This window comes from Cebus imitator, unplaced genomic scaffold (genome assembly GCF_001604975.1).
Source record: "Cebus imitator isolate Cc_AM_T3 unplaced genomic scaffold, Cebus_imitator-1.0 Scaffold444, whole genome shotgun sequence".
Taxonomy (NCBI): domain Eukaryota; kingdom Metazoa; phylum Chordata; class Mammalia; order Primates; family Cebidae; genus Cebus; species Cebus imitator.
In genome coordinates, this window is record NW_016107759.1 from 1,795,622 (window position 1) to 1,810,560 (window position 14,939).

The 14,939-nt window shown below is 64.0% G+C and overlaps 6 protein-coding genes across 31 annotated transcripts in view; 3 read left to right on the plus strand and 3 right to left on the minus strand.

Annotated features, from left to right (window-relative positions):
• Nucleotides 1-1,633, plus strand: part of MAPK8IP3 (mitogen-activated protein kinase 8 interacting protein 3) — a 60,408-nt gene extending 58,775 nt beyond the window's left edge. For all 17 annotated transcript variants that reach the window (XM_017511173.1, XM_017511178.1, XM_017511175.1 and 14 more), the window contains one exon: nucleotides 22-1,633. In XM_017511173.1, the coding sequence (XP_017366662.1) occupies nucleotides 22-143 (122 nt within the window). In that variant the 3' untranslated portion in view covers nucleotides 144-1,633. The remainder of the gene's footprint in view (nucleotides 1-21) is intronic.
• Nucleotides 1,634-1,656: 23 nt separating this feature from the next.
• Nucleotides 1,657-3,030, minus strand: NME3 (NME/NM23 nucleoside diphosphate kinase 3). Of its 2 annotated transcripts, none has more exons than XM_017511207.2 (5): nucleotides 2,804-3,030; nucleotides 2,590-2,720; nucleotides 2,374-2,475; nucleotides 2,184-2,296; nucleotides 1,657-2,084 (listed from the first exon to the last, which is right to left on the minus strand). In XM_017511207.2, exons 1-5 carry the CDS (start codon nucleotides 2,847-2,849, stop codon nucleotides 1,967-1,969), a joined length of 510 nt encoding a protein of 169 aa, XP_017366696.1. In that variant the 5' UTR covers nucleotides 2,850-3,030; the 3' UTR covers nucleotides 1,657-1,966. The 2 variants fall into 2 exon arrangements, with proteins under 2 accessions (XP_017366696.1, XP_037588231.1); XM_037732303.1 differs by having other exon boundaries at nucleotides 1,792-2,084; nucleotides 2,192-2,296; nucleotides 2,804-2,908.
• Nucleotides 3,031-3,261: 231 nt separating this feature from the next.
• MRPS34 (mitochondrial ribosomal protein S34) lies at nucleotides 3,262-4,569 on the minus strand. Its single transcript, XM_017511210.2, has 3 exons — nucleotides 4,183-4,569; nucleotides 3,957-4,004; nucleotides 3,262-3,867 (listed from the first exon to the last, which is right to left on the minus strand). Exons 1-3 carry the CDS (start codon nucleotides 4,501-4,503, stop codon nucleotides 3,580-3,582), a joined length of 657 nt encoding a protein of 218 aa, XP_017366699.1. The 5' UTR covers nucleotides 4,504-4,569; the 3' UTR covers nucleotides 3,262-3,579.
• Nucleotides 4,482-8,094, plus strand: EME2 (essential meiotic structure-specific endonuclease subunit 2). Of its 4 annotated transcripts, none has more exons than XR_001819773.2 (9): nucleotides 4,482-4,872; nucleotides 5,104-5,344; nucleotides 5,627-5,719; nucleotides 6,175-6,266; nucleotides 6,446-6,536; nucleotides 6,695-6,810; nucleotides 6,956-7,145; nucleotides 7,224-7,506; nucleotides 8,004-8,094. XR_001819773.2 is itself a non-coding variant. In XM_037732301.1 (9 exons), exons 1-9 carry the CDS (start codon nucleotides 4,644-4,646, stop codon nucleotides 7,392-7,394), a joined length of 1,179 nt encoding a protein of 392 aa, XP_037588229.1. In that variant the 5' UTR covers nucleotides 4,570-4,643; the 3' UTR covers nucleotides 7,395-7,712. The 4 variants fall into 4 exon arrangements, 3 of the variants coding, with proteins under 3 accessions (XP_017366686.1, XP_037588229.1, XP_017366687.1); XM_037732301.1 differs by lacking the exon at nucleotides 8,004-8,094 and having other exon boundaries at nucleotides 4,570-4,872; nucleotides 5,104-5,266; nucleotides 5,311-5,344; nucleotides 7,224-7,712; XM_017511197.2 differs by lacking the exon at nucleotides 8,004-8,094 and having other exon boundaries at nucleotides 7,224-7,712.
• On the minus strand, nucleotides 7,864-13,722 carry SPSB3 (splA/ryanodine receptor domain and SOCS box containing 3). 5 transcript variants are annotated; one of them, XM_017511202.2, is made up of 7 exons: nucleotides 13,410-13,722; nucleotides 12,327-12,464; nucleotides 9,500-9,677; nucleotides 9,197-9,384; nucleotides 9,009-9,111; nucleotides 8,810-8,935; nucleotides 7,864-8,549 (listed from the first exon to the last, which is right to left on the minus strand). In XM_017511202.2, exons 2-7 carry the CDS (start codon nucleotides 12,450-12,452, stop codon nucleotides 8,203-8,205), a joined length of 1,068 nt encoding a protein of 355 aa, XP_017366691.1. In that variant the 5' UTR covers nucleotides 12,453-12,464; nucleotides 13,410-13,722; the 3' UTR covers nucleotides 7,864-8,202. The 5 variants fall into 5 exon arrangements, with proteins under 5 accessions (XP_017366691.1, XP_017366690.1, XP_017366689.1 ...); XM_017511201.2 differs by having other exon boundaries at nucleotides 7,867-8,549; nucleotides 9,197-9,402; XM_017511200.2 differs by lacking the exon at nucleotides 13,410-13,722 and adding an exon at nucleotides 12,739-12,844 and having other exon boundaries at nucleotides 7,867-8,549.
• A 178-nt stretch (nucleotides 13,723-13,900) lies between these two features.
• The window catches only part of NUBP2 (nucleotide binding protein 2), a 5,896-nt gene continuing 4,857 nt past the window's right edge, over nucleotides 13,901-14,939 (plus strand). Inside the window, exon 1 of one of the 2 annotated variants that reach the window (XM_017511209.2) lies at nucleotides 13,901-13,940. In XM_017511209.2, coding sequence (XP_017366698.1) covers nucleotides 13,926-13,940 — 15 coding nt within the window. In that variant the 5' untranslated portion in view covers nucleotides 13,901-13,925. Of the gene's footprint in view, nucleotides 13,945-14,939 lie in introns of both variants that reach the window. The other variant, XM_017511208.2, reaches the window with a different exon arrangement.

Below are 14,939 nucleotides of genomic sequence, written 5' to 3' on the forward strand. Positions count from 1 at the left end.
TGACTGCTGCCTTGCCCGCAGGAGACGGAGAGGATGATGAGACGGAGGAGGGCATGGGGGACGTGAGCCAGGTGAAGCCCATGTTGTCCAAGGCAGAGCGCAGCCACATCATCGTGTGGCAGGTGTCTTACACCCCAGAGTGAGGCCGCCCACCCTGCCTGGCCGGACCTGTATATAGGACCCCTGCCCACCTGACCCCGCCTGCCCTGCAGGATAGCCAGCCAGGCGCCACCGCCCCTTTTCTAACCTCTCAACCTGCAGCTTTCACCTGAGTCTGGCCCTCTCCAGCGGGCAGGGAGTGTGGGGATGCCAGTCAGTTGGGAGGAGGAGCGGAGGGGGTGCTTCCACCCAAGAGGAAGATGCTCTCGGGACACTGTTCCCGGGCAGCTCCTGGCCAATTTCCAGCCCAGAGTCCTCAAGTCCAGGGCACCTTGGGCCCAGCGCAGGCAGGATCTGAGGTGGCCCTGGCTCTGCCCTGGCCTCCTACTTCCCAGCACCCCGGGAGAGGAGGCAGGGGCTCCCCACCACCGAGGCTGCCTGCCCTGGGCCCACCTCTGCATGCTGCTTGCGGGCCCACCTGCGTCCTGGGCCCTCACTCTGCCTAGGGGAACCAGGCCAAGCACTAGCCTTTGCCTAGGGAGGTGGGCCTCAGGCTACCCAGGTGCCTGTACCCCAGCTGGCCTTCTCTGGGGCCCCCCTGTCCTCAAGCCCCTATCCTCTGTCTGTCCCTATCCTGGCTGTCCCCTGCCCAGGGAGTTGGCATCAAAGCACGAGGCCCAGCTCCCCAGGGCAACTGCTTGAGAAGACTGCTACCCCATCCCGTCCATGCAGGCAGGGTCTCACCAGCCCTGCTCTGACCTGTGTCCCCTCAGGCTCTGCCTGGGCAGAAGACTCCTTGGAGGAGTGGGCCCTGGAGTCCTGTGCCTCCTAGAAGCCCCCAGGCTGGGATTTCTCAGGCTGCCAGGGCAGGCCCAGGCCTCAGGAAGAAGGGGAGGCCCCTGGCCTCTCCGGGGTCAGTCCCAGGATGCAGGCTCAGCCTCAGGTTGATGGGGGATGGTGTGCTCCTGGGGCCTGCCTCCTGCATGGGGCTCCACAGAGCCCAGCTCCCAGACACGCTACTAAGTGCCTAGGGCTGCCCGCTGTGGCCCGTTCCCCAGGAGCAACAGAGAGGCCACCAATCGGAGGCCCATGGAGCTGAGGATGGAGCCACCTCCAGTAGACTCCAATTGCATAGGGAGCAGTTGCTACCCTGGACTGCTCTCCTGCCCAGCCGGGCCTCGCTGGCCTACTCCCACCTTCCAGGCCCACTGCACTCCTGTCCGGGAGGCCCCGACGAGGGCAGCCCAGCCCCTTGCCCATCCCCAACCAGAGAAGCACAGATCTTGGGGAGCTGCCCCATGAGCCCAGCCGGCTACCGCGGGCTGCAGCTGCTGCGCTGCCGGCTTCTCCCCACCACCCTGCCACCTCCACTGTGATGTATGTCCGGTCCCTCGTCTGTGCCCCCAGGATCTGGAAGTGACTCCCGGCTGACTGATGGGGCGGCTGGGGGAGGGGTGACGATTCTCCTCAGGCTTTGGTCCTGCAAGCAAACCCACATATCTGCTCTGTATGTAATAAACGTCTTAACATCGTAGCTGCTTGTTCCCAGACCAAAACCACACAAACACTAGGATTTTATTATAAAAAGAAATGTTGGACCACTTTGGGCTGGGCACCAGGACAGTGTTCTGGCACGTTTCCAGGTGAGCCACGCAGGCTTGCCTGGAGCAACTCGTCTCGGGCAGTAAGCCCTGTACGCCAGGGATTGGGGGGATCGCATGCCACCCTCGATGCAATGTCCTGACAGATGTTCAGCACCCCATCAGAAGGGACGTTCAAAGCGCTGCAGGGCGGGTCTGAAAGCCTGGCCACCTGGGCCCTGGAGGAGGCTGGTGCCGCAGAACCTCTGCGACGCGCACCCACCGGGCTACTCATACAGCCAGTGCCCGGCACTGTCCTCCCAACACAGGAGCTCCTCTGCGCGGAACCAGAGCGCGATCTCGCGGCGGGCACTCTCCACCGAGTCGCTGCCGTGAATGAGGTTCCTAAGTGGAAGAGGCGCGCGTGAGCGCAGGAAAGAGAGCTGGGTCACGGGTCCCACGCAGGCCAGACAGGGCTGGGACCGTCCCTGGGTCCGGCCTTACTTGCCAACCTCGATGCAGAAATCCCCGCGGATGGTGCCGGGCTGGGCGTCTGCCGGGTTCGTGGCCCCGATGAGCGCTCGAGAGGCGCGGACCACGTCCAGTCCCTGCCATACCTGTGCGGGCGGGTCGGGGGCGGTGTCACGGGGAGGTGGAGGTCCTGGGGCCGCCCGCCCGCTTCCCAGGTACTCACCATGGCCACCACCGGCCCGGAGGCCATGTACTTAACCAAGCGGCCGTAGAACGGGCGCTCGCGCAGCTCGGCGTAGTGTTCGCGCAGAAGCTCTTCGGAGGCCTGCGAAAGGGTCAGGCCGCCTGCGCCCGCGCCTGGGACCCAAGCGTCCCCACGTCCCCGCCCCGCGCCCGCTCAGCCCGTCCCTCCACCGCGCCCCGCGCCCCGCGCCCCGACCTGCACCAGCTTCAGCGCCACCAGTTTAAAGCCCTTCCTCTCGAAGCGCCGCACGATCTCGCCCACCAGCCGCCGCTGCACGCCGTCCGGCTTCACGGCCAGGAAGGTGCGCTCGTGTGCGCCGGTGCAGGCTGCGGGGCGGGCGGGGACAGGGCGTCAGTCCGGCCCAGCACTGCCCGCCCGACCCCGGCACGCGCCGCGCCGCTCCGCTCACCCGCGGGGAAGAGGTTGGCGAAGATGGTCAGCACCAAGCAGATCATGATGGCGGCGCGGGAGCGAGCTCTGCGGGGCGGGGCGGCGGCGCCTGGGGCGGGGCCTGTGCTTAAAGGAGCCTGGACCCAGCACGGCAGCCTCCGCGGACGACCAAGAGGAATCTCGCTTCACTTGCACCCCGGAACCCAGCAGCCCTAGGGGGCTGGAGAGCAGCTGCGGAGGCCAAGTCTCCTCCAGTGACTCGGACACTAACTGTACCCGCCACAACCCGACCAGGTGGTTCCACCCACGCGACGCCCTGCTCCCGCACCGCCCGCGCCCCCAGACCAGGGCCGTTACCACAGCGTCAGCCTTTCTCTCCCGGGTCCTACAGAGAGCGCGCAAATAAAACACAACCCTGGCCTGTGTTTATCTTCTTTTATTCCCCTTTATTTATTTTGCTTGTTTGTTTTCTTTCGTTTCTTTCCCCGTTTATTCTCTTTCACAGTTTCTGCCTGGATCCCACCAGAAAGAGCTCCAATGGGGGAAGGGGACCAGCACTTCCCGCTTTCCCCAGCGTGCCCTCCGAGTTGGGTGTTGGGGCGGCAGGGCCAGAGGAAAGACAGTTGGCGATTTGCCCCAGCCCTCCCCACTACGATGCAGACCGTCAGAACACGTCTCGGAGGGGGAACTCCCAACTCCGGGGGCGGACTCAGGTGTAACGCAAGGACGGTTTCCTTCATCAGCAAGGTCCCCACGACCTCACAGCCCCTCAGGCCACCCGCTGGCTCTGGCGTTCTAGACCGGGGTGCCCTTGGCCCTTCCTTTGGTCTCCTGTTTTGCAGGGTAATCCCAGGGTTCTACGCGTATCCTCTGCACATTCAGCATGGGCTCTTCGGTGCTTGTGTCTCCATTTTTCTGTCGTTCTGCGAGAATCATAGCCCGGAGGAGCGGGGGGTACGGCACGGAGGGCAGGCTGTCCTCGGGCGCCGGCGTGAACGCGGTGAAGGCCTCCTCCTCGTGCTTGGGCACGAGCCGCCAGTCATGGTACATGACGTGTTCGATCTCCCGCGCCTCGCTCTCCGTCTTCCCTGGGGAAGGAAAGAGGCGTACTGCACACATTTGCTGTGCCGTTGGTGGCCGGCAATGACCGCCGGGCACCTGCTCTCCCGAGCCTTACCTTTGAAGGTCAGGATGCCCCAGGCCTTCCCGTGGTCCAAATTCTGCAAAGCCAGAGGAAAGTGGGTCAACTCGCAAGGCTCTCTGCCTCCGAGGTCAGGATGGGGGAGCCTCAGCCCCACAAACCTGCAGAAAGGAGGGGAGGCGGGGCCGCCCCGCGAGCCCGCCCGGGAGGGGAGACCAGGCGGCTGCGGGAGAGGGGTGCAGACGTGGTGCACGCACCTGTGCCGTGTGATCGGGCTGCACCCGCGTAAGGCGCCAGTAGCACGGCTCGTCGTGCTGCCACAGCCAGGACTTGCGCGTGACCAGGCGGCCCAGGCCGAAGAGCGGGAGGCGGTTGAGCAGCTGCAGGAGGCGGCTCTCGCGGCGCACGTCGACCCAGGCCCGGACCGGCAGCCGCCGTCCGGAGAACGGCCGCGTCAGGGACTCGTAGTCCAGGGCGTAGAGCTGCGAGTCGCGCGGCCGGTTTTGCTGCTCCCGCAGGGCGCGCACGCGGCGTGCCAGCTCCGCGATCAGCCGCGGACGCACCTTCTTCCGCGCCATGGTGGGGCCAACCCCTCAGCGCTCCGGCCGGAAACTGCTGCCGCCGCGCGCCCCCAGGCCCGCCCGCCACCGGAAGAGGCCGGTGTTCCAGGCTAAAGTGTTCGGGCGCGACCGGAAGCAAAGGAGAAGCCGTCCTGGCCATGGCGCGGGTTGGAGCTGGGAGGGCGGGGGCCTCTCGCCGCGGCCGGAGCGGCCAGTGGCGACCTGCAACCTGGGAGATCTCGGACTCCGACACCGAGGGCCCCGCCCACTCGGAGGCCGCCGCGAGAGCCCGGGACCCAGCTGGGGAGCGAAGGGCGGCGGCCGAGGCGTTGCGGCTGCTGCGGCCGGAGCAGGTCTTGAGGCGCCTTGCGGTGCGCGTGGACCCAGGTGCGGCGGAGCGCGCGGGCGATGGTCGGGGTAGGAAAGGCCTTTCCCGGCCGGGCGGCATTCTCCGTCCGACGGGGCGGTGCGCGCGCGCTGAGGGCCCTGGGGCGGCACCTGCATCCCAGTCGGGGTCTTGTGCCGAATGCAGACTCCCCGGCCCGGGCCCCCAGGCCAGGTAGGGCGCCCACGAGGGGGGCAGGAGGCAGTGACCTCACTCCTCTTCCCCGGTCCCAGCCTTCCTGGAAGACGCCGGTGCCGACGTCCTGATGGAGGCCCTAGAGGCCCTGGGCTGCCAGTGCCTCATCGAGCCCCAGCGCCCGGCGCGGAGCCTGCAGTGGACCCGAGCGAGTCCCGACCCCTGCCCCCGCAGCGTGAGTGGTCGCGGGTTCCCGAGGGCCAGCCCCGACTCGACTGTTTTCAGTCCTGGAGCCTCCATGACTTCAGTCCTGGAGCTGTCCCTGGGCGGTGCGGATGGGTAAACCTAGGATAGAGAATGAGAAGTGGAGCTGCCCAAGCCGTTCTGCTGGTAAAGAACCTAGCTGGCTGGAGAGGGTTCCGGCCTGAGTGAGGCTGTGGAGACCTGTCCCGAGCTTGCCCTTGACAGGAAAGGGAACACCACAGAGCAGGCTTGGCAGGGCCTGGGCTTGGCAGGGCCTGGACTTGGCTGGGGCTACGAACCACGTTGCTGTTGGACTCCCCAGGAAGGGCCTCTGGGGCACCCGGGGCTGAGACAGGCAGCCTGCCGTTGTCCCCACAGCTGCCTCCTGAAGTGTGGGCTGCAGGTGAACAGGAATTGCTGCTTCTGCTGGAGCCGGAGGAGTTTCTGCAGGGCGTGGCTACACTGACCCAGGTGCTCAGGTGGCGGCAGGAGTCCCTCTCCACAGTTAGGAGGTGTGGGTTCCCAGCCCGGAGGCGCTTGCTCTGTCGGTCCCTGCCCTTGTAGATGGGGCTGCAAGGGGCATGGGGCAGGCTGGGACTCCTCTCTGACTCCTCTCTGATCCATAACCGTAAAGGTTTCTGGGGTGTGATGGGGAAAGCTTCTGGGAGGTAGACCAGGAATGAGGGAGCTTAGTGGAACTGAGACGTGTCCAGGCAGCCATTCCGGGGGTCTCTTTAGCTTCCTTGGCCTCATGGGAGGCACAGAGCTGGTTTTTCCAGAAGGGGTAATGGAGTAGAGGCTCCTCTTGGCACCTCTGGCTCTTTCTCAGGGCTGCTGCTCTTCTGCAAACAGGCCGTGGCCTGGTGACCCATAGCCCTGAGCCGCAGCCTCCCGTGAACAACTGTACCATGCATTGTCATCTTCAGATCTCTGGCCCAACCCGCTGGGTGCCCTGGATCACCCCCGAGATCACTGCCCGGCCCCACCTGGCTGTCATCGGGCTGGATGCCTATCTGTGGTACCGTTCACGCTTATGCTTACAGCGGTGCCTGGGACGGGGGCTCAGGGGAGGTGGGCACACTTCTGGGGTTGCTGTGGCACAGCTGATGCCACTTCCCCAGGTGGGCTCTGGCAGAGGCTGAGCTTGGGCAGGGCAGGTCCCATGGGGAACGCGGAGAGACAGTCACCTCTGCTCAGGTCTCGCCAGCACGTTCCCCGTGGGACACAGCCAGAGAGCCTGCAGGTGGCCGGTGTGGAGTTGGCCGTGGGCTGGCCAGAGGTGGAGGAGGTGAGAGTCTGTCTGAGCTGGGTGAGTCAGGTGGCCTGGGTCCCAGTGATTGGGCTGCTGGCTGGGCTTGTCTCCCAGCCTGGCACGTGGGGCAGCTACCAGCCGTGTCCTGGGGAGCCTTCCTCCTGCTCATGCCCGCCGGCTTGCCTCCTCCGCAGGCTCTGGTGCTTCTGCAGCTTTGGGCAAATCTGGACGTGCTGTTGGTGGCCTCGTGGGAGGAGCTGAGTCAGCACGTGTGCGCCATCACCAAGGCCCTTGCCCAGTGTCCCCTCAAGTGCGTGACGCCTGGGCTGAAGGGGGCAGGATTGCCTCATTGTAGTGGGGCCTCCCCAGCCTCTTTGAGGGCAGAGCAGCACTGGGTTGCTGCTCAGGAGTGCCCAGGCTCTCAAAGGCCTCTCTCTGTCCCTCCCTGTCTCCAGGCAGTACCGGGAATCCCAGGCCTTTTCCTTTTGCACAGTAGGGCGCTGGGCAGCGGGTGAGCCGGTGGCAAGAGACGGCACAGGGCTGCGCGGGGCCTGGTGGAGGCAGATCAGGCAGTTCAGTCGGGTCAGCCCAGCCGTGGCTGACGCTGTGGTCACAGCCTTCCCCTCCCCGCGCCTTTTACAACAGGTGGGCCCCTCCCTCCTCACAGCCCTGCAGGTGAAGGCCCCGCCAGGTAAGTCCTCTCATGCCTTTGCCCGCCCCCAGGCGTTCATGGCCTGCAGCACGGAGCGGGAGCGCCTGCGCCTCCTAGCTGACCTCCCCGTGATGGCCAGTGAAGATGGGCGGTCCCGCAGGGTGGGGCCTGACCTCTCCCGCCGCATCTGCCTCTTCCTGACCACGGCCAACCCTGACCTCCTCCTGGACCTGAGCTCCTGACCACATCTGGGACCACCAGAACAGCATGCAGCCTTAGGAACAGACCAGACACCCTGCAGGGTAGTGGGGAGGACCCCAGCCACATGTGGACCCTCAGTCTCTGGCTGGGCAGGTCTGATCTCAGGGGGAGGGTATGTGGTTGCAGGGAAAGTTTTAGGCAGCTGGAATGAAAGGAGGGGCTTCCGGCTTGCAGCTGGCAGGAGAGGCTGGTGATTCCTATGCTAAACCCTGCACACACAGGGGAGCCCAGCAGCAAGGCTGTCTCCCCTACCCCCACTCCACACACACAATGTGGCAGGGGCTGAAGGCAGCACCAGGGCCCCACTGCCACCTGGAGGCTTGGGGTGTGGCACGCTCAGCCAGAAACCGTAGGAGACTCCCACGGATGTGGAGGGGCAGCCAGGCCTGGGAGAATGCCCGGGATGCTCAAAAGCCCGGCCTCTGTGTGGATGTTTTGGCTCCCGCCACGGGGTGTTAGACAACAACTCTACATTTATTGCAGTCACTTAGGTCTATGATGGCAGGGCTGCCGCTGACAGCATGCAGAGCAAGTTAGGAACAACAAAGGCCCTGTGGGAACAGCGGGCTCCAGCCAGGCTCTCCTCGCAGCCTCCCAGGAGACCTGGGGCTTGGGGTGGCTGCTTCCCCACCCAGCACAGCAGTGGAAGAGCCCTGGAGCCCCCACAGAAAGGACTGACCCAGCCTCAGGAGGTGAGAGATGGCTCATCCAACTCCACCCTGGAGTGTGGCCGGAAGGAACAGAGAAAATGGCTGTCCCAGCCTAGGGAGGCAGCCACTGGGAAGTCGGTCAGGTCCGGCGGCAGCGCTTCCTCTGGCAGGGCCGGGGCTCAGGACTGCTGGGGCGGGCCGATGCCACCGCCTGGGGATCGGGCGCTGGAGCCTTGCGGCGGCTGCAGCTCATGCTCAGGACCCAGCCCAGCTTGTTGTGCAGCACCTGCTTGAGGCCTGGTGGCAGGGGCAGGCCCTCCAGTGTGTCCCCCGAGTCCGGCCGCAGCTGGCGCAGGCGGTGGCAGCAGAGGTACTGGAGAGAGGTGGCGCTGGCGCAGGAGCGGGTGACTTTCATGCTGCTGCGTGCCGCCGTGGAGCACACCATCGGGTAGAACCTCTTGTTCTGCAGCTTGGTGGCTGCCACGCCTGGAAGGGAGGGCCCAGCCTGAACCCTGGGTAGGGAAGGGGCCAGCTTCCAGGTGCAGCCCCTCAGGCCTCACACTGCAGTCACCTGCATACACGTGCTGGCCCTGCCACTCCAGCCCAGCCTCACCATCCCGCCCTCTGGGACCCCGGGGCCTCATGCTTCTGGGAGAAAGCCTTTCAGGAAACCTGTGTCCACTGAGCTGGGGTGGCCACCTCCAGGGTGACAGCTGGGAGGAGCACAAGTCCTGTGACTGCCTCACCTATGCACTTCCTGTTCTTGAAGAAGGTCAGTGTCCCGTGCCAGGTATCCAGGTGCACGCCGATGATGGAGCCCTGGCCGAACCTTGAGGAGAAGCTGGTCTTGTCGCCCTTGTGGTGGAGGAGGCCTGTGGGCAGCCAGGGTCGGGGTGAGCCGAGGAGCCCCAGGCTTGGCCCCGCCCCACCTTGGGCCTCACGCACCCGTGTAGGAGAGGCCCCAGCTGTCCTCGTCCCTGCCCAGCAGGCTGCAGAACGTGTGGCGGTATTTGTCCAGGTCCACATCCGATGTCCCAATGCCCACCATCTAGGAATGGAGGCCAGGCAGAGGGCGTGGGGCTGGGCTGCTAGGGCCAGGCCCCCCAGAAGCACCCTGGGCCAGGGCAACTTACCATGTCAGTGCCATAGACGGGCGAGGTCATCTTGATCTCCCAGAAGTGCTGGCCCTCCCCAAGCTCCTTGGTGCCCCGGATGGCCGCCGTGCCACAGCTGTACTCCATGTGGAAGCTGACCTTGCGGTTGTCACAGCTCAGCAGGGTGGCTGATGACTTATTCAGGTCATCCCACACCCAGTCAAAATCTGCAAGAGAGGCCCAGGCTGGGGCAGCCCTGAGAGCTCCAAGGCGCTCCGCCCTGCCTTCCCCCCAGGCCCACCCGCCAGTGTTGTCCCATCAGGGGCCGGGTCCCAAGCTCACACTCGTCTTCCTCTCCACAGCGGCAGTCTTTGCCCCTGTGGGCTGAGTGCAGGCTGCTACAGAAGGAAGCCTCACTCTGCCCGGCACAGTCACAGAACGACTCGCCGGTCACGGGCACCGCGCTGGGGATCGATGGTGGCAGCGTGGAGTACTCGGGGTCTGAGTCCGAGTCGCTGTGCTGGGAGAGAAGGGCCAGCTGTTCCCCACCTTCTGCCCTCTCACCCGTGCCCTCTGCCAGCCCAGCTTAAGTATCTTCCTCCCATGGCCCTCACCCACCCAGGAAAGGATAGGGGTTCAGGCCTCCAAGGATTCCACAGTATCCCAAGTGCACAGCCCAGTCTCCTTCACAACAGGCTCAGCTCTCCCCGATTCTGCACGAGCAGGAGGGCCCTGGAGGCCCGGCTACTGAGCACACTCAAGGCTGCCTGGCCTCCAAGTGGTTTCTAGACAGGGGATGAGCCCCGAGCCCAGCCCAGCTGCCCAGAGCTGAGATGGTGTGGGTACCTTTCCTGCTTGGCCAGCCCTGCTGGGGTCCCACACAAGACCACTACCCCCTCAGTGGGCCCAGCTGCAGCCACCTGGCCACCCACTACACTGTGGCCCAATGACCTTCCTATAACCTCAGCAGACCCTGCCTTACCACAGGGTCCTGCTGCCCAGCACCCACTACAGGCCCTGCCCCTCCTGATGCCGCCTTCAGATGTCACCTCCCTAAGGCTTCTCCAGACCCTTCATTCCTGTTCCTTCTCGTGCTTCTCTGAAGTTCTTTGTCCAGATTCTTGGCTTCTTCCAACAAGAATGTAAGCTTGTGGGAGGTGGCGCCCCTCCCAGCCTCCTCCCTGTCACACCCAGGGGCTAAATGGACCACGGGGTCAGCAGGGAGAGCACTAAGTGAGTGAGGCGTCCCCGTGGCATAGGCCTTGGGACAGTTAGGGCACAGGTTGGGAGCTGTTCCAGAGGGTGATGTGCCCCCAGAAGCCACAGGGAACCATGACATGGGATGCCACCAGCTTTCAGGTGCCAGGCCACTGTCCTCTCCGAAGGGGATGGCCCCACCCCACAGACAAGGCAAGCGCAGAGTACTCTACCCCACTGCCTAGAGGTGGGGGTCCCCAAAGCCAGGGCAGGCCCACAGAGCCAGCAGCCAGGGCACAGAACTGACCACTTGCACTGTAGGCCCAGGGCCAAGCTTCCTGGAGAGGAGACAGGCTACACTCTTGCTAGCTTCTGGCAGAAGGAAGGGAGGTACCCGCCTCCTGCCCACAACATATGCAGGCCCATTTGGTGAAAGAGGACACACAATATGTGTGTCAAGACACTACCCAAACTGCAGGCAGGCCTGCAACCCACAGCCACCAGCCTGTGTGGCCCAGGTGGGCCCAGGACAGTGCTCCAGGCCACGTGACCTAGGGGCAGGCGGGAAGGCAGGTTGGGGCCTTTCCCCCGATGGAGCAGGGAGCTTCAGGAGAGTGCAGGACAGTGCCCACCCAGTGGGTAAAAACCCTGTTTCCCAACATGCCCCCAAAACATAGTGGGGCTACTGGGCTCAGGGAGTCCTTACTCAGAGAGAGGAGCCCAGCCCCTCCCAGGACACCTGGCTGAACCTGGACAATAGCACAGGGCAGCTATGACAGCAGGGAGCAGTGCTGGTCACGCGAGCAGCAGCCCCGGAAGGACACAGCCCATGGTGACCAAGGACAAGCAGCATGTGTGTGTCAGACACTGGCCTGTGGGCACGCCCACGTCCTCCAAGGCGGGGACAAACTGCTCCAGGGTACAAGACCTGCGGCAGCAGGAAGTGGGGCAGGAAGGCGCAGCCAGTCTTATGCTCTGGTCCGAGGCAGAGCTCAGGAAACCCATTGGGAAGTCATCCCCTATCGGGACCCCTACCCCTCCCAGCCTCACTGCAACCCTTCAGGCCAGGCAGCTGCCCCCAGGGCCTATCAAGGCAGGGGTCAGGGGCCAAAGGTGGCTCTGCCTGCAAAGCCCACAGGCATATCAGACCAGCCATGCCACAAACACCTGAGCTGTTCTGACCACCTTCAGGTTCCTGGGCCTCCCTGAGCAGGGAAGGTGCAGAAATTTCTCCAACGATTTTTTTTAACACACATATATGTGAACAGCATATGTGTTTGTACCAGCAGAATAAACGTCTGGAAGGACACACAACAAGCTGACTGTCATCACCCCAGAAACCGGCCGGGCAAACCAAAGAATTTTTCTTTTTTCCAATCTGGGTCTAGCTCTGTCACCCAGGCTAGAATGCAGTTGTGTTCACAGTTCACTGCAGCCTTGACCTCCCTAGTTCAAGCGATCCTCCCACCTCAGCCTCCTGAGTAGTTGGAACTACAGGCGCATGCCACGCCTGGTAAATTTTTAAAATTTTTGTAGAGACAGAGTTTCACCGTGTTGCCCAAGCTCGTCTCAAACTCCTGGTCTCAAGTGATCCTCCCACTTCAGCCTCCCAAAGTGCTAGAATTATAGGTGTGAGCCGCAGTGCCCAGCCCCAGAGCAGAGAGCTTCTGTTGAATGAAACAAAAGCAAATACCAACCTCTCCATACACCATGCTTTTCCCAGGAGAGGGCACAGTGAAGGATGCAGTGTCTGTTTGGAGGTCATGTCACCCCTGAGGCTGTGTGTCCTTTGCCAAATTGAAGAGTCTCACTGGACGTGGTGCACCCAGGAAACAGGCCTAGGGTTGGCCTGGTGCTCTGGCCTCAGAAGCATGTTTCCCTATGATTCCCTGATAAGCTAATGCCTGCCCGCCTGCCTAGGGCATCTCCACACCTTAGCCCAACCAGGTCCGCCTCACCTGCTGGCACCTACCTGCCCATCAGAGTCATAGCCCCAGTTAGGGGAGCCTGCCAGAGCCACGGCCCGGGCCTCTGCGTCTCGGCGGGCTGCACTCAGGACGAAGTGCCAGGCCCTGCTGCTCCGGGGGCGTCTGGCCATGGTGGAGAGAATCTGTAAGAAAACACAGGCTCTGGGCAAAGGAAGACTCCTTCCAGGCTGGGTCACTGACCTGCTCGAAGGTGGAGACTGCAGGGGGGCGCCGGTGCCCAGCTAGGGCTCCAGAACGCTTCAGGAGCCCGTACCTCACTCCAGGATCTGAGCAGCTCAATAAAACCCAGATAGAGCCTGCGAAACGCCACCCAGACACCCATGACTCCGGACTGCGAATCCCAGCCCCTCTCCAGCTTCATCTCATGAACCTGGCTGTCCCGCAGGCATCTCAAACCTCCTCTCGCTCCTCCTCCGTCATCCAGTTTGACAAACGGCATCTCCGGCCTTCCAGTTCCTCATGCCAGAAGCACGGCGGTCACCCCTGCCCGACACCTCCCCTTCCTGCCCGGCCCGGCCGCCGCGCCCGCCGGCATCCTCCTCCCGCCACCCCCTCCAGGGCCGCGCAGCCCGTTTTCCCCTCCGCTCGCTACCGCCAAGGCTCCTCGTGAGACGCAAATCTGAAAACCTGCTGAGCGCTGGCCGCTGCGCCGGCATGGCATGCAAAAGGCTGCGAGGGCCAGGTCCGCGCGTCCCCAGCCGCCTGCCGGGCCCCTCGCTGGCTCCGGGGTCCCCGCGCTGCGCCCCGCGGGTTCCGCCTCGCCTTCCACAGCCGACCCTTGCGCCGGGCTCGGGGCTGGCAACGCCCGCTGGAACCGGGTCGTAGGGAGGCCGGGCGGATCGCGGCGCCCAGACCGCCGAGCCCTGCCCAGCGCCAGGCAAGTGCGGGTGCAGCCGGAACCGCCCTCCGCGGCGGCCGCCCGGCCCAGCTGTCCCCTCCTGCGGGCGCGCGGGCCCCGGAGAGGAACAAAGGCGGCGCCCTGGCCGCGCTGCTCCCGCGGCGCCCGCAAGGTCAGCGCGCCCGCCCAGAGCCCGGGACCGCGGCCCGCGCCCCCCCACGCCGCTCACCTGCAGCCCCCGTCGCGCGCTCAGCCGGCCCGGCCCTGACCCACTTTCCGCCCAGGCGCGAGACGTAAACAATCCCCGCCCCCTGCGCCCATTGGCTCCGGCGACGAGGGGCGGGCACGCCCGGCTAGGAGCTTCAGAAGAAGGGGGCGGGAGTCAGGAGACAAAGCTACTGCCTAGAGGTTTCAGTATCTGTCAATCCCGAACCAACATTGCTATTGGTCAATATCCAAGCGGTTGGAGACAAAGCCCGCGCGCCCATTGGCGGCCGGCGGGAGGCGGTTCCGCAGCCCAAATTGACACAAAAGTAGGTCCGCCTCCATGTCCTCATCTGCGCCGGAACCTGAGGGACCGGCCCGAAGAGATTTGATTGGCTGAGACGGCAGGAATAGGCCTATCAAGAGGATCCAGGGGCGGGCGCGCACTGCCCATTGGCTAGAAGGCCCTTCGCTCTGGTTGGAAGGCTGACGGCCCGCGGGCGGAAGCGCCGGGTAGCCGCGAGCTCCGGCCGGCGGCGGGATGGAGGCGGCGGCGGCGGGTGAGTGCGGGGCCGGCACAGGGCCTCACTTGGGACCCCGCCGCGCCCCTTTCCGGGGTGGCCTCGCTGCGTCGCGCACCTCCAGTGCGACCCTCACCGGCCTCCGTGGCTGGACCGAGCCAGAGGTCGCGGCGCGGGCGTTTTCTCTACACGGTCGTTTCGCGCATGCTGCGGCTTCGATGTGAAAACCCCGTGACCCCGGAGAGCCTGAGTCGTGGAATTGGGGAGGTTTTATTTTTATTTATCTATTTAGAGACGGCGTCTCGCTGTGTTACCCAGGCCGGAGTGCAGCGGCGTGATCTCGACTCGCTGCAGCCTCCGCCTCAGCCTCCCGAGTAGCTGAGATTCAGGCTCCCGCCACCACGCCCGGGTGATTTCTGTACTTTCAGTAGACACGGGGTTTCACCGTGTTGGTCAGGCTGGAACTCCTGACCTCGTGATCCACCCACCCCTGCCTCCCACAGTGCTGGGATTGTAGGGGTGAGCCACCGCGCCCGGCCTAGGGGGAGGTCTTAAAGGGAACTTCGTTGAGCACCACTTTGCAGGCAGGAGTGGGGGCGCCCGTGGGCCCCACTATCTTGGAGGTCGCCAGGTCGAGGCCCTGGTCCTGCTGCACCGCAGCCTGGTGAAGAGCGATACCCTGTTTCTAAATAAATCATATGCGCATAGTCATGAAAGTAAGACAGAAGCCAGCATTTCATATGCTTTTAGTTCTTCGAGGAAATGGCGCTCTAAGTCTTTAGAAATGTGAAAGTTTCATCAGACAGAATTCACGCAGTGGGTATGAGCCCTTTGCCAGATGAGCACCACGGGCCCTCTTAAGTAGTGGGAGCCGCATTTACCTGCGAGACCTGGAGTTCTGACCAAAAGGAAAACATTCTTTGGACAGCAAGGTCTGGTAGCACAACCCTGACAGGTTAGAAACCCAGCGCTGGAGTCTTACTCCAGAGGAGAAGCCTGGAAAAGCCGGACTTTTTTTTTTTTTTTTTTTTTTT